Below are 20,856 nucleotides of genomic sequence, written 5' to 3' on the forward strand. Positions count from 1 at the left end.
ACCTCCAGCCTCGATCCCAAAACATTCTTGAGCGAGAACCCCGCCCTTCCCCGCCTCCCCCCCCAATTTTGGCCGCTCATCCTGCAGAGCGCGAGCTCTTAGAAAAACAAAACAAAACAATCTTTCCCTTTTTCACGTTTTCTTTCCAAAATCCAATCTGGAAAGTTTCACAAGCCGGAAAGTTCGTTGGTCGGGCGGAAAGGCTGAGACCGAGTTTAAAGAGAAATGAAAGTGAAAGTAAAGGGGAAAGTCAGGCGCTCGTGTTTCCCTTTTACAGTAGTTTCCGGAAAGGTTCTTCGCAGCCATGGCCCAAGCAAGTCAAGCGATCCGGTGAGAGCCTTTTACCCTCCCGCTTCCCCGGCAGCACCCCGCCAAAACTCTTTAAATATTTCAATAACTTTCTGCAACTAGGCGGAAAAGCCCCCCCCCCTTTTTTTTTTGTCCGAGCTCCTGCTTGAGCGGGGCTGATTGCAGAATGTAAACCACACCCCCTCGCTTGTCTCATTGTGGAGACCGAGAATGCAATGTAACCAAGCCAGCCACGCCGAATCCCTAAGCTAAAGATTGGGGCTTGGCTCTCAGAAACCACGGTTTGCGGATCGAATCGGATTGCCTAGGTTCTTATGGCAAGTGAAGATCACGGGGACCCGGTTCGCTCAATCCGGTCGGTTGTTTTATGGGTTGGTGAAAAACAACAACTGAACTGCCGTTTTCTTCTGAAAAGAAGAAATGTAGTTGACCTAGTAAACGCATATTTGTAGCAGCTCTGGAAATCATAGAACACAACCTTCTGTTATTGGCACTCCGGATTTTTAATTAAAAATATAGGGCTTGATTCACACCGAATCAAAGCACTCATTTTATCTCACACGCATAATGGCCTCAGGCTTTGCTCATAGTTTGCTTAATCATGGTTCATTGAATAAACCACCATTATCTGAGTTCACACAACATGCTATAATAACCTCTGGTTTACAAACTGCAATGGCTACGTTCATCGCATGCAATAACAAGCCACATTATGACTGCATTCCTACAATATGCTAGTTGTATAAGTATTGTATAAGATACAATCATTGTGTTTTATAAGCAATCTTTATGGAGTTGTGATATGGCCTCAGGGTTGCAAGAGGTCTTGGATCCCTTTTTGTGACTCTTGGAGATTTCTCTGACCATGAATATTGAAAATCATAGTATATTCTTTTACAGATTTGAATTGGGGTGTGCATAAAATCTGTAATTTATCGAAACCAAATTCTAATCTGGACCAAACCAGTTTGGGGCCCCTCAACCTTTGAAAAAATTGTCAGTGTGCTCTGTGGCCATCAAAAGATTGTCCACCCCTGCAATAAACTATAGTTAGGCCATATTGATTTAGGATTGTGTGTGCATAATTCTGAGTGAAGTTGGCTTTCCTATTAGCACAATTTATTTACCTTTTGTTTGTGTCCCCCTTCATTTCATTTCAAATTAACCACGTGTTTTGGAAAAATTAGACTGCTCATTGCTTCGGGACAAGAAAAACATCGTATCTGGACAACAAAAATATAGACAACAATTAGATATCCACAAAGAGAGTTTTCAGTATCTCTCTTCTGCAATCTTGTTTCCTGATTGATTAGGCCTAGCCTGGTTATATTTGAATTATTAATTGGCTATGTTTTACTCAGTGTTAAATATTGGATGCATGGATACTTACTGAGACATTGAAAAGGGCAGAAGCTTATCCTCGGGTTCTATCTATGAAAGTTCACCTTTACAATGGTAAAGAAATTAGATTTGGACTAGGGAAATTTGGCTTCATGTCCCCACTTGAACCTGAAGATGGCTGAGAGACTTTGGACAAGTTGGTTTTTTTCAACCCAGCTTCCTGATAAGTTTGTTTTTTATAAATGTTTTTTTTAAAAAATATGAACATTCCATATTTCTTTAAACAGTGTGTTGTCTGGGTACAAATATCTCTCTGCAATAGCCACCACCTACAACATAATTCACAATATTAATTATCTAATCTTAAAATTATAATATATTAAACAGTTGAACATAGTAACACCTGTTTGTTTTTCCCTCTTAACGTATCTTCTAATAAAAATGCAATAATAATATGTAAGATAATAATCCTTATCATCATAATACTGAGTTAGCATATTATTTATATTTTAACATATTTTCTGCTAAGATTGTTGTGAGGATCAAGTGAAAGGAGTTTTCAAGAGAAAAAAGAAAATAATCAACCAAAAACGTGCTATTTTATAACATCTTCTCTTTCTCTCCCCATAGCGACGCATCAGATCATAAATATTATGGAGCTATTGATCAGATGCCTGCTCCGGAGCCTTTTGGTATGAGAATTAAGCCATCTCTAACAGCAAGTATTCTAAATATTGCAGGTTAACTCTGCAACATAATGAATTTAGATGTTATTGTCATCAACCAAGCTGCAATCAGATAAAAAATGTTTGTGGCTGCATCAGTTGAGCTTCTGGAATTTACCCCTTTAACAAGCAACCCAAGTGTGTTTAGCAGGATTTCCTGTATGCTACCCAGAGCCCATAAGAACTCCAGATCAGATTGGCTGAGCTAACTGCACCTGCCTCTCTTCTAGAGATGTGCTAGGTGCACTTTGGAACGGAAGCCATAAAACAGCTTCAGGATACGCTGAACCGGTCAACAACATGAAGAAGCTGGATCTTTTCCTAACCTTGGGTGATAGTTGCACATTCCCCAGGAAGACATGTGTCTTTAACTGTCTTTAATTCCAACATTTCTTGTTCCTGAGAGCTTCTACATGGCTTCTATAGGGAGATGCTCACAGCTATGACACTCCATTTCTCAGATTCAGATTCAAAGCGCTGCAAATCCCTTCTCGTCAATTATTAGCAACAGGAAACTTTAATACCATCCAGGAAACAGCTGGAATTGGCAAGCTGTGGTTCTCACCATAACCAATAACTTCAACACCATAGAGAATGAAACAAAGCCTTTCTTCCCCTTAAGGACAAAACCTTTTTTCACTGCAGTAGAATAGTCCCAATTTAGGCACTGCGGGAGTTTTTCTTCTTCTCCATATTATTTGGGACACAGACACTTATATTTCCCCTAAATAGGAAAATCATGTCTTATAATACATGCATTTTCTCTAGAATTATTTTTTACGTTCCAGAATTTATTTCCTCTCCCACCCCTTCCAATTTCTCACGGGATTTATCATTTCACTGCAAAATATAAATTGTGACATCCTGTGGTTTGGGTTGTTTTTTTTTGCTGAAGGAGATTTCAAAGCTTATTTAAACATAGTTTCCCACCCTTAAAACTGAAGAACTGCAGGCATAGGATTTTTGCTCTTTCTCCTCCCAGTCTACTTCTTAATGTTACCCTGTAAATCTTAAGTTGGCACATTCTGTCCACAAGTATCAGTGTGTTCTTTGGCACCAGCAGAGTTGTTTCCCTTCAGCAGTTGCCTCCCCAATCTCCTTGAACCTTCTCCATCCAAGCAGACATGGACAAAGCCCTTTAGCAAGTGGCAGCCAATTTTACCTGTCCCAAATGCAGACTTAGGGACACGAAGTGGGCAATTATCTGTTATAGGGCTACCTAATCTGGACAGAAAAGATCTAGGAGATGGCAGGAAAAGAGATACAGAAACGGGGACTCTTTTGTGCTTTGTGGTTGTTATGAGTTTGCAGCTGGTAGCCTGCTGCTGCAGATAAGAGCTAAACTGTTTTGATACAAAAATGAAATCTGCTTGGGGGAAGTAACAACAGAGGGCTTCTGCTCCACCTCTAGCTCTGCCCTCCCCTATTTGTAAGCTCATTGGGAGGGGGAAGAAACTAACCGGATGTAAACTCATTGGCATGCAACAAAGCAGTTGGCTGGGGGAGAACGAATAGCTTTGAAAAGCCTGGGGCAATTCAGATAACTGACAGAAAGGTAAGCTGAATTTAAGGAGAGGAAGCCTACAAAAAGACCCCCCAAAACATGGTCTTTTCGGGGAGAGGAAGCCTGTGGGAGAGGCCCTTGTAGTGTGGGAGACAGCGTGTAATGTAGCTGTAGACTTTATACCAGCGTTTCTCAACCTTAGCAATTTTAAGCTGGAGGGACTTCAGTTCCTAGAATTCTCTAGCCAGCAATCCTGGCTGAGAAATTCTGGGTGTTGCTAAGGTTGGGAAACACTGCTTTACACTGATAGTCTGCTTATAACGGTGCTTTGAACTGTAACATACAGTGCTTTAGATGAATCCTTCCTTGGCCTCTGTGGTCGGTGTTGGGCCATTCTCCAGACAATGCTTGCAAGATTCTCCCACCCCCAGCCATGTTTCTCTAATAGAGCACAAGTTGGACTCTTGTCTGTTGCTTGGCGAGAAGCAGAACTGGGCTTCTGCCCTCTTTCACAGCAAGCAGATAAAAGGATACTCTTCCACGGCATTCAGCAGGGGTGAGAAACGTGCAGCCTTGTCCAAATTCATCCCTGGAGGAAAAAAAAACCTTGACTTGTTGCAATGCATTTTTCCTCCATGTGTGACTGCAGTCTAATATACTGCAAACTGAAAACTAGAGTATTTGGGAACAGTGGGGATTTGCCAAGCGGGTGTGGTCCGAATCTGCAGGAAGGAGGAGGAGGGAAAGGGTTTTGCTGTGGGTGAAAGACAAAGAGCCAAGACTGAGAACCAGAATTCCACATAGCTTTCCATTTCCTCTACTTTCTCTGTTACTAGTCACACCCCTTCTACAGCTTTTCTGGATGACTCCTCCTACTCTTTGATCATATCTGGGGCTCAGTAAGAGGAAAGGGGCTGGGCTGTTCCCTGGGTCCTTGCATCGGTTTCATTTCCTGGGTTGAAGAAGAAAATGAGATCGAGAGAATTGTGAAACATTCCTTTCTTAGTTGTTCCTTTATGATGGTTAGACCAACAGGAAGGAAGATCATCCTGGTGTTTCACAAATCACAGGGCCTTGGTGGATCTATTGCTTGCAGTTACAGATCTTCCAGACTGGTACCCATTTGTTTGTTTTTCCTATCGGGTTCTTTTCCCTTCTTTCCTTTCCACCCTTTCTATTGCTCCCCCCCCCTTTTTTTCTCTTTGCAATCTCAGCTCTCGGTTTTCTTGTCTATGGAGATTCTAAGTCATCCAGGTCACGGTTGTCCCAAAGGTGCTTTTTATCAAAGGGGAGCTGGACTTTTTGGTTTTTTTTAAAAGACTTTTTGCTTCTCATCGAAGAAGATGAGAAGTGAAATGCCTTCAAAGAAAAAGAAAGTCCAGTTGTCTCTTGATAAAAAGCACCTCTGGGTCTCGAATTTCTGGCTTTGAATTTTTTTTTTAAAGACATTGGCACAGGAATATGAAAATTAGGTAGCTGCCTTCTGACTAAAGCATTTTCAGAAAAGCTTTTGGGAGCTGCATTCATCTCATGAAAATAGCTGCAGCTCATGAAAATTTATGCCTTTTGATGAAATTGTTAGTTGGAAAAGTTACTACCAGACTCCTGATTTGGGACTATAGTAGACTGATGGGTCTCCCTTCCGACAGTGGCTGCACAAATAGAAGGAAATTCTTTCATCTTTGTCTCATGCTATAAAAATGACATGGTTTTTAAAATAAAGATTTTTAATTGGCCTTTAGTTTTTCACCTAATGACTTTTTGGCTTGAAATAATGAAGAACTGGTATTTAGGGGAATACTCATTTTATGACCAAAGTGGCACATTGGCCTAAAGGTGAAGAGGCTCACCTCCCACTTGAAAGGTTGAGAGTTCACTTCTAGGCAGCTGTTTCTCTATCAGGGTGCAAAGAGAAAGTATGTGCTGCGAACTCTGCATAGGCATCAGGAAGGGCATCCGGCCAATAAACACTCAGCACCATTCAGTCGCCTCGATCCTACCCCAATGAAGGGATTAGAAGGTTGTAAAAAGAAAAAAAATCCATTTTATGAACAGCCTCCATGGCAGCTATTTCTTGTTCTTCTGAATCAGGGATGAAATCCAGCCGGTTCTGACAAGTTCTAGAGAACTTGTAATGGAAATTTTGAGTAGTTTGGAGAACCAGCAAATGCCACCTCTGGCTGGCTCCAGAGTGTGGTGAGAATGGAGATTTTACAATATCCTTCCCCTGGAGTGTGGTGAGAATGGAGATTTTGCAGTATCCTCTTCCTGGAGTGGGATGGGAATGGAGATTTTGCAGTATCCTTCCCCTAGAGTGGGGTGGGAATGAAGATTTTTCAGTATCCTTCCCTTGGAGTGGGGTGGGAATGGAGATTTTGCAGTATCCTTCCCCTGGAGTGGGTTGGGAATGGAGATTTTGCAATATCCTTTCCCTGGAATAGGATGAGAATGGAGATTTTGCAGTATCCTTCCCCTGCCACGCCCACCAAGCTACAGAACCGATTGTAAAAAAAATTGAATTTCATCATTGCTCTGACTTAAAACATGCTCAAAAAAGATTTCCAGTACCTATCAGACAGGCTAGCTCAGAAGTAAATCCCACTAAATTAAGTGAACTTTTCCTCCTGAACAAGTATGGAAACCAGCTCTATAAGAGTATCTCAGCAAATGTTCTTGATACAGGCATGCATGCTCACACATGGAGAGTTTTGGCTATATAAAAAATAACCATAAATATATCAGAAGAATGAAACATATTCTTTCAAGGGATTGGCTAAATTCTTCTTTTCAGAATGCAGTCCTGCGCAAAAATGAAAATAAAAAAATAGATAGCCTCCCTATTAATAAAACCACTTTTGTGGTTTTTTTTTTTTTTTTAGAAAAGTAGATTACTGCATGACTTGCAAAACTAAAAGTATAAAAAACTAAAGTATAAAATGGCTGGTTTTCATAACCTCTGCTTTTCAGCTTTTAATCACAGATGGCTTTCATTTTTGGCCTGTCATTGGATTTCCTAAGATGGAGCCAAGCAATATAATAGCCTTGGATTGTGCAACAAAGGACTTGACTTGCAAAACATCTTGGAAGTTTTAGAACCTAAAAAGTCATAGAGGATATTCATTCTTCATCAGAAGTAGATTAAAATCAGGGATGTGTAAAAAAAAAAAAACACCTTATCACACTCCATTTTGACTCATCTTTCCTCTCTGGGATGTGCTAACCTATTCTGAGCAACATGCAAACTGCATTTTGTGCAGAAAAACAAGTTTCCTTGGAATTAAGATGAGAACTAGCAGCCTCTCATGCGCCTGCCTTGGCTTGAATGCCCCTCCCAAAGCAGATCCCAACAGACAAACTAAAATGCAAAAGAATCACAAAATGCTGTGAGCATCGATTTAGCAGGCATTTTACCCCCATTACAGGCAGTCCTCGATTTACAACAGTTCATTTAGTGACGCTTCAAAGTTACCATGGTGCTAAAAAAAGGTGTTCCATTGCATTGTCTCAGAGTCATGTGCTCCCCTTTTGTAACCTTCGGGCAATCAAAGTCAATGGGGAAAAATCGGAATCATTTAACAACCATGCTACTAAACAATTACAGTGACTCACTTAACAACTGTGTCAAGAAAGGTCATAAAATGGGACAAAATTCACTTAAATGTTTTGCTTAACAACAGAAATTTGGGGCTCAATCTTGGCTGTAAGACGAGGACTACATGTACTCGATAGTGTTCACCTTGGTTCTTGGTGGACACTGATTAACCGTAAATGTTACTTTGATTACACTGAGGTTTTTTAAAAATTATACAGGAAGTCCTCCAAGTACAACTATAATTGAGTCCAAAATTTATGTTGTTAATTGAGAAAGTTGTTAAGTGAGTTTTGCCCCATTTTACAACTTTTCTAGCCACAGTTGTTAAGTTGTTAAATTAGTAACACAGTTGTTCAGTAAATCTGGCTTCTCCATTGACTTGTCAGAAGGTCACAAAAGGTAGTCACTTGACCACAAGGCCATCATATATATGAACCAGTTACCAATCATCCGAATCAGTAGTTGGTTCCAGATCCTGTTGCAACCAGTACAGTGCAACGGGGCTGGGCGTCCACCACATGCACACGTGTAGCACATGCGCAGCGTACTTACCGCCGGCAATGCTCCAGCTGCTAGGCGGAGCATTGCGCAGACGCTGTACACTCTGTACACGTCTGTGGAAGCCCTGATCAGCTCAAATACCGGTGAGGACGGGCGGGCAGGCCCTCCGGAGCACCGTACCAGAACCTGGTGCTCCCAGCAGGCACCGGTACATCCATACCAGGGCATAGCGGTCATATCCCACCACTGATCTGAATGTAAATCAGTGACCATGGGGATGCTGCAACCTCATAAGTGTGAAAAATGGTCTTGTCACTTTTTTTCAGTGCCATTGTAACTTCAAACAATTACTAAGTTGAGGAATACCTGTATTTATTGAAGATTTTACATAGAGTAGAAGGCAAATCTAAAGAAAAAGAAAAAGGATAAAGAAAAAAAGAGGAAAGAAGAGCAAGACAAGAAAACAATCTTTAAAGTTATGAAATTTAATGACTTCCAATGTTCTCTTTTGGCAAATATTAACAAACCCACTGTCTATCCTCCCTCTTAACTCTTCCAGAAACCCCTTCAACCCCTTACTGAATTCTTATCTGTTTCAATCATTAAATCCATAAATCATCCTCTCACTTTCTTCTTTTAGTGAAAAGTCTATAAAAGGTTTCCAGACTTAAAAGCAAAACCAAACACTTGTTTTCTGCCTCACCAGAGAGGTCAGTTTTGCCATTTCCACTAGTTCTGACATGTTTATGATCCATTTCTCCACTGTAAGAATTTCAGTACTCTTCCATCTTTGTGCCTATAACTTGCTTCGGTTACATATACAATCTACTTTTAATGATGTTGAAATTATTAGGGGAACATTTCAAACTAGCTAAAGGTCATGGAACAGAGTCACTTTGACGTAGTGGTTTAAGGAACCAAGATAAAAACCAGGAGGCTGTTAATTCCTTGGATATGGAAGGCAGCTGGATGACTGGCCCATTACAATCTCTCAGCCCTAGGAAGAAGCAAGCAATGGCAAATCACTTCCAAATATGTTGCGAAAAAATGACAGGACTAGTTTACGCAGTCAAACTATTCTCTAAAGACCCTGAAGGTAGAACAAGAAGCAATGGGTGGAAACTAATCAAGGAGAGAAGCAACTTAGAACTTAAGGAGAAATTTCCTGACAGTTAGAACAATTAATCAGTGGAACAATTTGCCTCCAGAAGTTGTGAATGCTCCAACACTGAAAGTCTTTAAGAAGATGTTGAATAGCCATTTGTCTGAGGTGGTGCAGGGTTTCCTCCCTAGGCAGAGGGTTGGACTAGAAGACCTCCAAGGTCCCTTCTAACTCTGTTATTCTATTCAGTCCCTAGGAGTCAAGACTGACTTGAAAGCACCAAACCCCCCCCCCCTTAAATTAAATATAGAAAGCAATTCCTGTATTACTGGCAACAGAGCAATGGTTACCCGTTCCTTCCGAATCAGAATCAGTGAAAATGTCTGATTATTCCTCTGTCTGTTTCAGGCCAAGGAATCTGCTTTCTTTTTTTAAAAAAAATCCCAGAACTTCAATCCACAATAGGGCAACTGTGGTACTTTTTTTCCCACAGGAGGAAAAAAAAGGTGAAGGTAGAATTCATGGTTTCTTGTTTTCTAGCTGATGCCTTCACCACTACACCTAATTGGTTTACAAAATTTATATCAAATTGTAAGAAATGTTGGCTGATTAATGCTTAGTTTATAGTAATATGATATTATAATGTAATTATCATATCATATCATATGCTGTGAAAATATCTACAGATCCTGGACATAAATTCTACCCCCAAAACGATGCTGTAGGGCACTGTACACCAGGACAAGTAGACACAAGAACAGTTTCCCCCAAATGCCATCACTCTGCTAAACAACTAATTCCCACAACACTGTCAATTTACTAAGACTGTATTGCTATTCTTCTCATCCTTCCTAGTACCTATCTCTTCCCACTTATGACTATAACTCTGTTGCTTGTATCTTACAATTTATATTGTTTGTTTCCTAGTATGATTTGATTGCTTATTAGTAACCCGTGACTATCACTAAGTGTTATATCTTTTTATTCTTGATGAATGTATTTTTTTTCTTTTATGTACACTGAGGGCATAAGCACCAAAGACAAATTCCTTGTGTCCAATCACACTTGGCCAATAAAGAATTCTATTTTATTCTATTCTATTGTCATCAAGATAAGGATGTAGAGGATGTTATCTTTGAAAGAATGCATCTGCTTGTCTGGGGAAGAGGGATCACTTCACATAGGCATTAACTTACTAGAGCAGTGGTTCTCAACCTTCACAGTGCCCGACCCTTTAATACAGTACCTCATGTTGTGGTAACCCCCAGCCATAAAATTATTTTCGTTGCTACTTCATAACTGTAATTTTGCTACTGTTATGATTGTAATGTAAATATCTGATATGCAGGATGTATTTTCATTATTACAAATTTCATTATTACAAATTGAACATAATTAAAGCAGAGTAATTAATCTGCCAATCTTGGTTTGGGAGAAGATCAGCCAGGCTGGGATTTTCCAGGATAAAACAACCTCCCTGCCTGCCTTCAGTAGCAGTTTGTGGTTTACATGAGTTTCACTTTATTAAGGTTTTTTTTTTTACTTTCCGTTCCCACCCACCCACCCAGTTTTGTTTTCTTTCTTTCTTTCTTTCTTTCTTTCTTTCTTTCTTTCTTTCTTTCTTTCTTTCTTTCCATTCCTCCGTCCATTTTCTTCTTTCTTTCTTTCCTTCCATTCCCTCTTCCCTCCTTTCTTTCTTTCTTTCTTTCTTTCTTTCCTTCCTTCCATTCCTCCCTCCCTTCTTGCCCTTTCTTTCTTTCTTTCTTTCTTTCTTTCTTTCTTTCTTTCTTTCTTTCTTTCATTCTTTCTTAACACAGATTAAGAAATTGCCCTTTAAATGAGATTTTAAACAGAGGCTTAAGCTACATCGAATTGTGCTTCTGCCCCAAGTGGAATTCCTCGGGACGGAAGGAATGGGTGGGCGGGGCCTGGCCTCCCCTCCGGCCTTTCCTGCCAGCCCTTCCTGGGGGCCAAAAAGCATCAGTGAGCTCAGTTTAGCCCAAAGGAAAGGACCGGCAGTGGGGGCGGCAAAGGCAGCATCCAGGCCCAAGGCGGCTTGAATCTTGGCATGCGCCTGCCTGGGCAAGAGCCCGTCCCACTGGCTGAAGCGGGTGGCCCGACTGCCCTGTCGGTTTCCTGCTCTACGGGCGCCTTCGAGTCCCTGTGCAGGCAACTGGGCTGAAGCGGCACTGCAGACCGTGCTCACTTCGGACGTCCGTCGGAGCTGAGGCTGATCTGCCACCCAAAAGAACCCATCTCCCCCTTCAGCGCTTCGGCCTTTCCCTGGCTTGGAGACCGGGCAGGGCGGCGTTTAGGCCTGGAGCTGGGAGGAGGCTGCTTTGCCACCCGGTGCTCTTCATACACCTGCCATTTCAGGGCATGCTCCTGAGCATGGGCGACACCGATGGAGGTGAATGGTCTTAGGCCACCCCTGTGAAAGGGTCGTTTGACCCCCAAAGGGGTTGCAACCCATAGGTTGAGAACCACTGTACTAGAGGCATACCCAGCAAATAGCCCCTTCTGATCATTGTATGTTGAACTCTTCTTGTGTTCTAAATGCAGGAAAGCCTGCATGGATTTATTGTCTTTATCTTTATCCTTGAGTAAATCAGCATCCCCAGGCATGCATTTATGCTATATAATAAGGAATGTGGGTCTGGCTGGTGTCATGAAGATTTCCTACTTGCATGGCAGTTTGATGTTGTTTATGTATGAGGGGAGAGGAATTGCAGAGACAGAAGTTCTATACAAGGTTGCCAGTTATCATAACCTTCCAGGTTCTATGCTGTTCACCAAGCATGTGGCCTCTAATTACTAGAGTAAGCAGCACTGGACCCACAGTTAGGTCATTAAAATGACTTAAGAGAAACATTTTATTTTAATGTTAAGGTTCTGGAGTTAAGTTGCCCTCTTGCCATGGTTCTGCTCTTAGATAATAAACGTTATTACTATATAAAATCCTACTGTTGACTTTTAAGGTAAATAGATTCCTTATCATCCCCTGTTCTTTTACACTCCCAGTATACACTGACAATCTGTCTTTATTATCCTATAAAGAATGGGAGAAAATAGACCTAACATTCCAGCTTGAAGCAGGGTGACCTGCTAAAATATTAATATCAGTTTATCTATTTGTATTTTATTCACTTTTTCCTCTAAAAAGCTCTTTGTATCATTCACTTCCCATTGAATTCTCACTTTATCCATTGGGGGTAATCTAGATTGAAAGATGATTATCAGTCAAAGTTCATCCCGTTGAATTTTGTGGCACAGATAAATATGAAGTTGTATTTCTCCATCTTATTAACATTTCATTGACAGATGATTGAGTAATAATATAACCTTTTAGTATTATATGAATAGTTATCAAGAAGGGCCTTTGATCCGAATCTCGGGATGAGTGTGCTATATTTTTAATAAGAAAAGCTGGCTTTTTTATTCAGTTAACTTGTAGATAATTATGAAATATAAATATCATCTATAACACAGGCTCTGTTCTGGTTAAGCACTTTAAATTAGAATGGAATAAAATGGAATGGAGTGGAACGGAATACAATAGAAATAGAAATAGAATAGAAAGTTTATTTTCACTTTAAATGTACACTTACCAGCATACATTAAAATGAAATTTCTTTGCATCCAGCTCTCCTGTATAGTAGTTTAAACTGACTTTATGCCATTTTCTGCTGTCAGTATTAATAGTTGAATTGAATTGAATTGAATTTATTATATTTCTATGCCGCCCTTTTCCCTGAAGGGACTCAGGGCGGCTCACAACCCAAGTCAGGGGGGGGGGGGATAGGGGATACAAATAGGGAAAAAGACATGGACAAACAATACCACAATTTAAAACAACTCAACAGGCACACCATTCGAGCAGGGACAGGAACTCATCAGCCCCAGGCCTGTCGGAACAGCCAGGTTTTAAGGGCTTTGCGGAAAGCCTGGAGGGTGGTGAGGGTCCGAATCTCCATGGGGAGCTCGTTCCAGAGGGCCGGAGCAGCCACAGAGAAGGCCCTCCTCCGGGTGGTCGCCAATCGGCATTGGCCAGTGGATGGAATTTGGAGGAGGCCTAATCTGTGGGATCTAATCGGTCTATTGGAGGTAATTGGCAGCAGGCGGTCTCTCAAGTACAAGTTTTAGTATCAACTGTTGCAATCTGGAGTTGATTGTACTTCAGGACAAACAAACAGAGGTTACAGCAGTGTTTTTGAAATGCTTTAAGAGATGTGGGCTTCAGCTCCTAGGGTTAAAGTTCATACAGCTTAAACTTGCCAAGGAATAAAGAGTTAATTTAATGCCTGATGTGGGATTGCTGAAGGTGTGAAAACACCCAATTGCTCACCCCTTCACCTTTTGAGAGAGTGTAAGGGGCAAAATTAGTATCTTAAACTTTTAGAGATTTTGTTCAGTTTTCCTCTTAAAAGCCCCCCCAAAAAGAGGGGGGAATTATTCAGTGTTTGGGGTTCTCAAGATTTCTGAGGTATCTTAAGCCTCCGTAAAAATATTGTTCCAATTTAAATAATAGATTTGAAATGTTGGGCTGTGGTAATCTGAGAGCTGCAAGTGGGGTGCTAGGGGAACTATTTGTGATCATTAGCCATAGATTGCCCTCCTCTGTCTTAAAGTTTTCCGAAGACAAGGTCCATATTGAGATGCATAAATTAATGGTTGTATCAAATGTCCATCTTTTTGGGGGAAATATATATTTAGACTGTTCTTGTAGTGTATGTATCATGTGACTTTTGAAAGAAAGAGAATGTATTGGATACTGTGTTTCATATGGCTTGTTAAATGCTTGTATGCTGGTAGTAATAATGTTTCTTCATTACATGTTGTAGGGATCACACCTGCTATTATGACAGCCCAAGGACCTTCTGCTCCTGCCTTTGATGTAAACAGTGTGTCTGGTTACGAAGGCACCAAAATTGGGGATGGTAAGTTTGGTGTAGAACTTATGCAAACGATGACATCCTTGGGATTATATATTGAATGTTAAAGTGTCACAAGGCTCTTGTGTTGATTTTGTGCCAGTTAAATTTGCTACTTTGGGGGGAATTACCATATTATCTGAAAGGAAGATTCCCTGCCCCCAATTATGACATTGCAATAGCACTTAGACTTGTATACTGCTTTACAGCCCTCTCCAAGTGGTTTACAGAGTCAGCATATTTGCCTCAACAATCTGGTTCCTCATTTTACTGACCTCAGAAGGATGGAAGGCTGAGTCAATGGATCCTGAGGCAGTCAAGATCGAACTGCTGGCAGTCGGCAAAGTTAGCCAGCAATACTGCATTCCAACTACTGTGCCACCGTGAATCTTGTTGTCTGAATTGCAAACAGATAAACTTATATTTGTCGAGTGTGGCAATAGCGGCAGATGGAGATATAGAAAAAGAGTGAATGAGGAGGATGTAGAAACAATCCATTGTAAATAATGACAGTGACTGGATGGAGCAGAGAGAGGAGAGGTTGCTCCCATTTCTTTGAAGGAAACAAGAGCAAGTTTACTCATACTATCCTGCTCTTACAACTTGCAGTCACTTTGGGTAGCAAGATTGGTGGCTCATACATTTAATAAATAAAATAAACATGCAGATGGAGAGAGTGAAAGTCCACGATATAAAGCTTCCCAGTTATGAACATTCTCCAGAGAGTTAACATTTTCAAATCAATCATACACAGCACTTCCATGGACTTAGAGCAGTGGTGAAATTCAATTTTTTTTTACTACCAGTTCTATGGGTGTGGCTTCTTGGGCGTGGCAGGGAAAGGATACTGCAAAATCCCCATTCCCACCCCACTCCAGGGGAAGGATACTGCAAAATTTCCATTCCCACCCCACTCTGGCTCCAGCCAGAGGTGGTATTTGCCGGTTCTCCAAACTAATCAAAATTTTTGCTACCGGTGCTCCAGAACCTGTTGAATTTCACCCCTGACTTTGAGGCATTCCCTTGCAGATTTTCATTCCCAACATGGAGGCCACTGAGATATCGGTCCTGTTTGTACGGGACTTAAAATCTTAAGTGGGGAAAGCCACTGAACACGGTGGGACTTACAACAGAGGGGAATTGCATAACTTTACTCTTTTGTAAATAGAAAGAAAAAAGAAAAAAAATACATAGGTCTGTTTTCTGTATCCAAATGATACATTGGCCAGCTGCTCGACATCACCTGTTGCTTGTATTTGGTAACAGTCTGTAATGAAACAAATTATAGGTTACACTGTAAGCAGGGCCATCACAGGATATTTACTGGAGAATAAGAGCCTTGAATTTAAGATGACTTACAATAGGATAAGCCATGTTCACTGCCCCTTCGACCACAGACCATTGGCCACTGTTTAATCTGCAACCTCTTTTCTCATCTTTACTCTCCTCTTTTGCAGCAGGACACTATTTCCCTCCTCCACCTGATCCGCTCTCTTATCCGGAACGTTTGCCAGCTCAGACAAACTGGAAGTAAGATGGATACTGTTCTTTTAAATCTTCTAAGAATCCATTTTTATTTTGCCTAACTAAGTGGTTATCTGCTGCTTATCTGGAGGAAAGAGAAAAACGAACGTGCAATAGATACACAAGTAGTCCTTGACTTATGACCATAGCTGAGCCCAATATTTCTGTTGCTCAATGAGACAGTTGTTCAGTGAGTTTGGCCCCGTTTTATGACCTTTCTTGCCACAGTTGTTAAGTGAATCACTCCAGTTGTTAACTAAGTACCATGGTTGTTAAGTGACTCTGGTTTCCACACTGACTTTAGTTTGAAGCTCACAACAGTTGATCACATGATCTCAAGACACTGCAACCATCATAAATATGAGCCAGTTGCCCAACATCCAAATTTTGATCAGGCAATGGCCGTAATTGTGAAAAACTATCATAAATCACTTTTTTTAACAGTGCCGTTGTAGCTCTGAACTGTCACTAAACAAAAGGTTGTAAGTCAAGGACTACCTGTAAAGTGAAGTAGATCAAAGCAAGGGATAAGAGCTGCTTCTATTGAGGGAAAGTTATGTTTCTTATTAAATTATGGTTTCCTCAGCATCCGGTGGGCCCATATAGTTCGCGTGGCTTTCATTTACTTGTTTCCAGCATCACCGTTCTTTCCCCAAAGCTTTCTTTAAATGTAAAAATGATGGGTGGCTACAATTGGTTGCTTTTGGGGAAAAACAGAAGAAGAAGAAAATACTAAAACCCAAAGTCATTGAGACTCTCCGTTTTGTCACTTGACAAATGAGGCTCTGCTACCGAGTGTGCCCACAGGGACTTTTCATTTTGTGGGAGAATCCATAGAGGCTCTGAAAATTCTGACCATGCCCAACAACTCAAAAGGTAGCATGTCCCGGTCTTGGAGAAGTATTTGAAGCTAGCCTTGTGATTTATGCTCACTGTCTCCGTTGCTTTTGCTTGTGCCACAGTATTCCTGCTATTTCGGAAGACGAAGCCAAAGATGCGTTTATCGAGTACGCTGAAAGCAAGTGCTGCTACAGCAAGAATCCGGCCAAAGAGTTGATGTTTCAGGATCTCCTAGCACTGAATACTTACAGAGTAAGCAGAATATAGCATTAGCATGTGTGTGGATGCAATAAACTGAATGTAAAGCCATGCACAGTTAGTCCTTGACCTACCACCATTTGTTTAGTGACTGTTTGAAGTTACAACAGCACTGAAAATAGCGACGTATGACCATTTTTCTCATTTATGACCATTGCAGCATCATGTGATCTGAATTTGGACATTTGGCAACTGGCATGTATTCATGAAGGTTGCAGTGCCCTGAGGTCACGCAGTCCCCTTTTGCAACCTTTGCACAAGCAATGACAAAGCGTAGATTCATTTAACAACTGTGTTATTAACTTAACAGCGGCAATGATTCACTTAACACATTGTGGCAAGAAAGGCTGTAAAATGGGGCAAAACTCACTTAAGAACAGTCTTGCTTAGTAACAGAAAATTGAGGTCCACATATATCCCAGAGTCCTTCGGGATTGGGTGGCCTATAAATCTATTCAATACAATACAATACAATACAATTGTATTTGGACCGGGGTGAAATCTAGCAGGTTCTGACAGGTTCTGGAGAACTGGTAGCGGAAATTTTGAGTAGTTCAGAGAACTGGCAAATGTCACCTCTGGCTGGCCCCAGAGTGGGGTGGGAATGGAGATTTTGCAGTATCCTTCCCCTGGCATGCCTACCAAGCCACGCCCATAGAACCGGTAGTAAAAAAAAATGAATTTCACCACTGATTTGGACTATATGCTGCATAAAGACCTTAGTTAGAAATGTAGTTCACAAGCTTAAATAATTAAATAATGAAATTTTTTTACAAGAAAAGTGTTTTACATCTGTAGGTAAACTCATGTCTTCAGCCCCAACTTTTTCCAATAAGATTGGAATATTTCTAATATATGCAGAGAAAGGTTTGATGAGCCATTGCCACTCACTTGTTCTGCAATAAGGCAAATTGATCTGTTTAGTAAACTGAACCAAGAAGCCCCCCTGATGTTCTTGATTTTATCGCACACAGTTTACTTGCAAATGTTTATATTGTGTCTATTGATCTGAATACGCTCAGAAAGATTTGCAGTTTTCTTTTGTAAAGAGTATAAGGCAATTCACATTGAATATTTTAAAGTGCAATAACATCAGCAGTTCGTACAAAACAATATGCAATTTCAGGATAAAATGGTTTAAGAAAGGACATGTAGAAAATATGGAAAGCATACAGGTTTCTCTATTTGAAAGTGCCACAGGTTTTCAATAGTCCACCTGAAGTTAATCCAACAAGAGAATAATTAAATCAGGAGTGATAACAGAGTACATTCTTTCTCCAGTTACTATCCACCTTATTGAAGATATCCAGGGAAGATTACAATATTTACAATATACAGTTTGCGTATATTCAACCGAGGGGTAGTAATTGATGAGAAGTTTCATTTTCCGCAAATTTATTCAGTGGCCTTAGATGAGACTATAGTTAAACTTCCATCTTCTGATCTGAATTCAAGGTGTGACAAAACACAGGCAAGTGACAAAACATAGTGCAAACGCTGTGTCACATTGCACATTTTTGTCATTTTGGCATCATGGAGAGAAATGGACACCTATCTGTAACCCTGGGAGAATAATACTTAGTGTAGTGATAACTATTAAAAAAAACCCCGAAGGAATGGGGAGAATGTTAAGTAGACTGTCAGTTCTGTTCAGATATGGTTTGTGTTTCTTTTATGGTGCTTGCTGCTTTTTTCCCTTTTTTCCCCTTCCTTGCTCCTTTTCTTACCTATTTACTTTTTCCCCATAAAATATCAGTGGTGAAGATAGAATCAATCAGGAAATAAGTGATTGGAAAGAGAATAGAAACTGGCAGCTTGATAATTCACTGTGGGAACACAAGCGCATAACATGTGATGCCCAGTTGGACTGAGAAAGTCATCTGTTGCTCAGTGTCTTATGTACTGAGTTGTATATGTGTAAGAGACCAGGAAGGGAAGAGGAACAGAAACTTCATGAAATCAGTTAACTTGTTGGCACTTTGTAACTTAGCTCAATTTTGGACAAATTGTACATATGATTGTATAATATAGAACATAATTTTCATTTGGTGGATTGAATTGAAGTCAGTGGATATGGGCCACATGTCTTCCTTGTCAGCAGCTGTGGGGCCATAATTAATACTCTCTTGTGCTAAAATGCTTGGAAATTCCTGGAAGTATCTCCACAAATCAACCACCAATAGACACGCCGAGATATATTCCCTTTACATACTATGTTAAGGATACAATCAAAAATCAGGGAAGGAAACAAACAGCCTAGAACACCTGTCCATCAGCCAAATCCAGATAAAGAGGAAACCACACTAGGAAAACACAGAAAGAAGAATACTTTAGCTGGCAAGGCAGCCTCCTACCCATGTTTTCCCAAAAATAAGACCGGGTCTTATTTTATTTTAGATCACAGGGCTTGTTTTTTGGGGGGAGTGTCTTATTGTTTTTCCATGTACAGGAGGCTCACTTCTTGCTTGTGGCCAGGTAGGAGGCCGCACATTGTGCCAATGCCACTGCCGCAGGGCAGGAGAGAGTGGAGCTGCCCATGTGCCCCACACTGGCTTCCCTCAAGACCCCTGCAGCCAGGCCATCCATGCCCCGACACCTGCTTCGCCTTGTGGCTGCAGCACTGGAGCGCCACTCAGCCTTCTGTTCCATTGCAGCTGCAAGCAAGCAGAAGTGGGCCAGCAGCCATGTGGGCTCCTGCTGCACTTGGCTACTAGTGCTGCCGCTGTGACGCAGGTATTGGGGCATGGATGGCCTGGCTGCGGGGGCCTTGAAGTAAGTCAGTGCAGGGCATGTGGGGCGGCTACACCACCCCCTTGTTTCACCTTGTGGCTATGCCACTGCAAGCAACCACACGGAATGGGCCAGTGGCTGGCTGTGTAGCCTCTTAAATAGGGCTTATTTTGGGCTAGGGCTTATGTTAGGTGCACACATAAAAGCATGCTAGGTCTTATTTTCAGGATACGTCTTGTTTTTAGGGAAACATATATAAACAACAGCAAAACCTGCCTTCCCTTACATTGATGATATTACCTAGCCTTGTAATGAAATGTGTGCGAGCTCACAAAACCCCAAGAAACCAGAACCAGTAGCTTCTAACATCCTAGTTATGTGGACTAACTCAGAATTTTAAACTGGCAGTTTTGATCATTGTGATAAGTTGTTTCTTTATTATATATAAAGATATTGGGGTCTTCTCTGCACTCCATGGCTGCATGCTTGATAATATTTCTTAGAGATTTCTGTTAATTTGCTACTTTTTGACACTAAGCTGTAGTATTTATATTTATTGAATTTTTTTAGTATTACTTGGAGACTTTCACAGAATCAAGGTCTTCATCATGGAAAACCATACCATATAAAGGTAAGTGTTGCTATGCTATAGTAGAACTTTGATTTTGCTGCCCCAATACATTGTATGTTTGTCTTCAAATTTGTATTCCGCCTGGTAGTTTTGGGGAGGTCATAGGGATGGCATAAGAGCCGTTGTGGTGTAGTGGTTAGAGTGCAGTACTGCAGGCTACTTCTGCTGATCAATTGCTGCCTGCAGTTCGGCAGATCGCATCTCGCCAGGCTCAAGGTTGATTCAGCCTTCCATCCTTCTGAGGTGGGTAAAATGAGGACTCAGATTGTTGGGGGCAATATGCTGACTCTGTGAATGGCCTGTAAAGCGGAATATGAGTTTAAGTGCTATTTCTATTGTATTAAGCTTCATATGGGATTCAGATTCCATACTGGAGACATCTTGCTTCACCCATCATCAATTCTCATTGTATCATGTCACATTCAATTTTGTTCTAATAGTCAGACCTATTTATAGATTATTTTTTTAATAGCTATGTGGAAAATAGAGACATGCTTCATCCTATAGGTTACTGTATTTTTCGGAGTATAAGACGCACTTTTTTCCTCAAAAAAGAGGCTGAAAATCTGGGTGCGTCTTATACACCGAATACAGCATTTTTGCCTCCTGAAGCCCCGCCCCTTAACCAAAATGGCCGTACATAGCCTTATGGAGGCTTTCAGAGAGCTCCTGGGGGCTGGGGAGGGCAAAAATGAGGAAATAATGGGCCGTTTTTTGCTCCCCCCAGCAGCACTCTATACGCCTCCATAAGGCTATGCATGCATTTTTTTGACAAAAACTGGGCCTGTTTTCACGAAAAATGGGGTGGTTTTTGCTCATTCTCTCCTCCCAGGAGAACTCTGCAAGCCCACCCACAAGGCTATTCATG

General features: G+C 41.1%; 1 protein-coding gene across 3 annotated transcripts in view; it reads left to right on the top strand.

Moving 5' to 3' along the window:
• The first annotated feature begins 236 nt into the window (after positions 1 to 236).
• The window catches only part of LOC116503897 (protein SSUH2 homolog), a 46,253-nt gene continuing 25,633 nt past the window's right edge, over positions 237 to 20,856 (top strand). Inside the window, exons 1-6 of one of the 3 annotated variants that reach the window (XM_032210613.1) lie at positions 237 to 330; positions 2,281 to 2,342; positions 13,916 to 14,011; positions 15,463 to 15,535; positions 16,492 to 16,621; positions 19,928 to 19,988. In XM_032210613.1, the coding sequence (XP_032066504.1) occupies positions 305 to 330; positions 2,281 to 2,342; positions 13,916 to 14,011; positions 15,463 to 15,535; positions 16,492 to 16,621; positions 19,928 to 19,988 (448 nt within the window). In that variant the 5' untranslated portion in view covers positions 237 to 304. Of the gene's footprint in view, positions 331 to 2,280; positions 2,343 to 3,829; positions 3,931 to 4,809; positions 4,995 to 13,915; positions 14,012 to 15,462; positions 15,536 to 16,491; positions 16,622 to 19,927; positions 19,989 to 20,856 lie in introns of those variants that run through there. The other 2 variants (XM_032210614.1, XM_032210615.1) reach the window with 2 other exon arrangements.

The sequence above is a fragment of the Thamnophis elegans genome, chromosome 2 (assembly GCF_009769535.1).
Source record: "Thamnophis elegans isolate rThaEle1 chromosome 2, rThaEle1.pri, whole genome shotgun sequence".
NCBI classification, from domain to species: domain Eukaryota; kingdom Metazoa; phylum Chordata; class Lepidosauria; order Squamata; family Colubridae; genus Thamnophis; species Thamnophis elegans.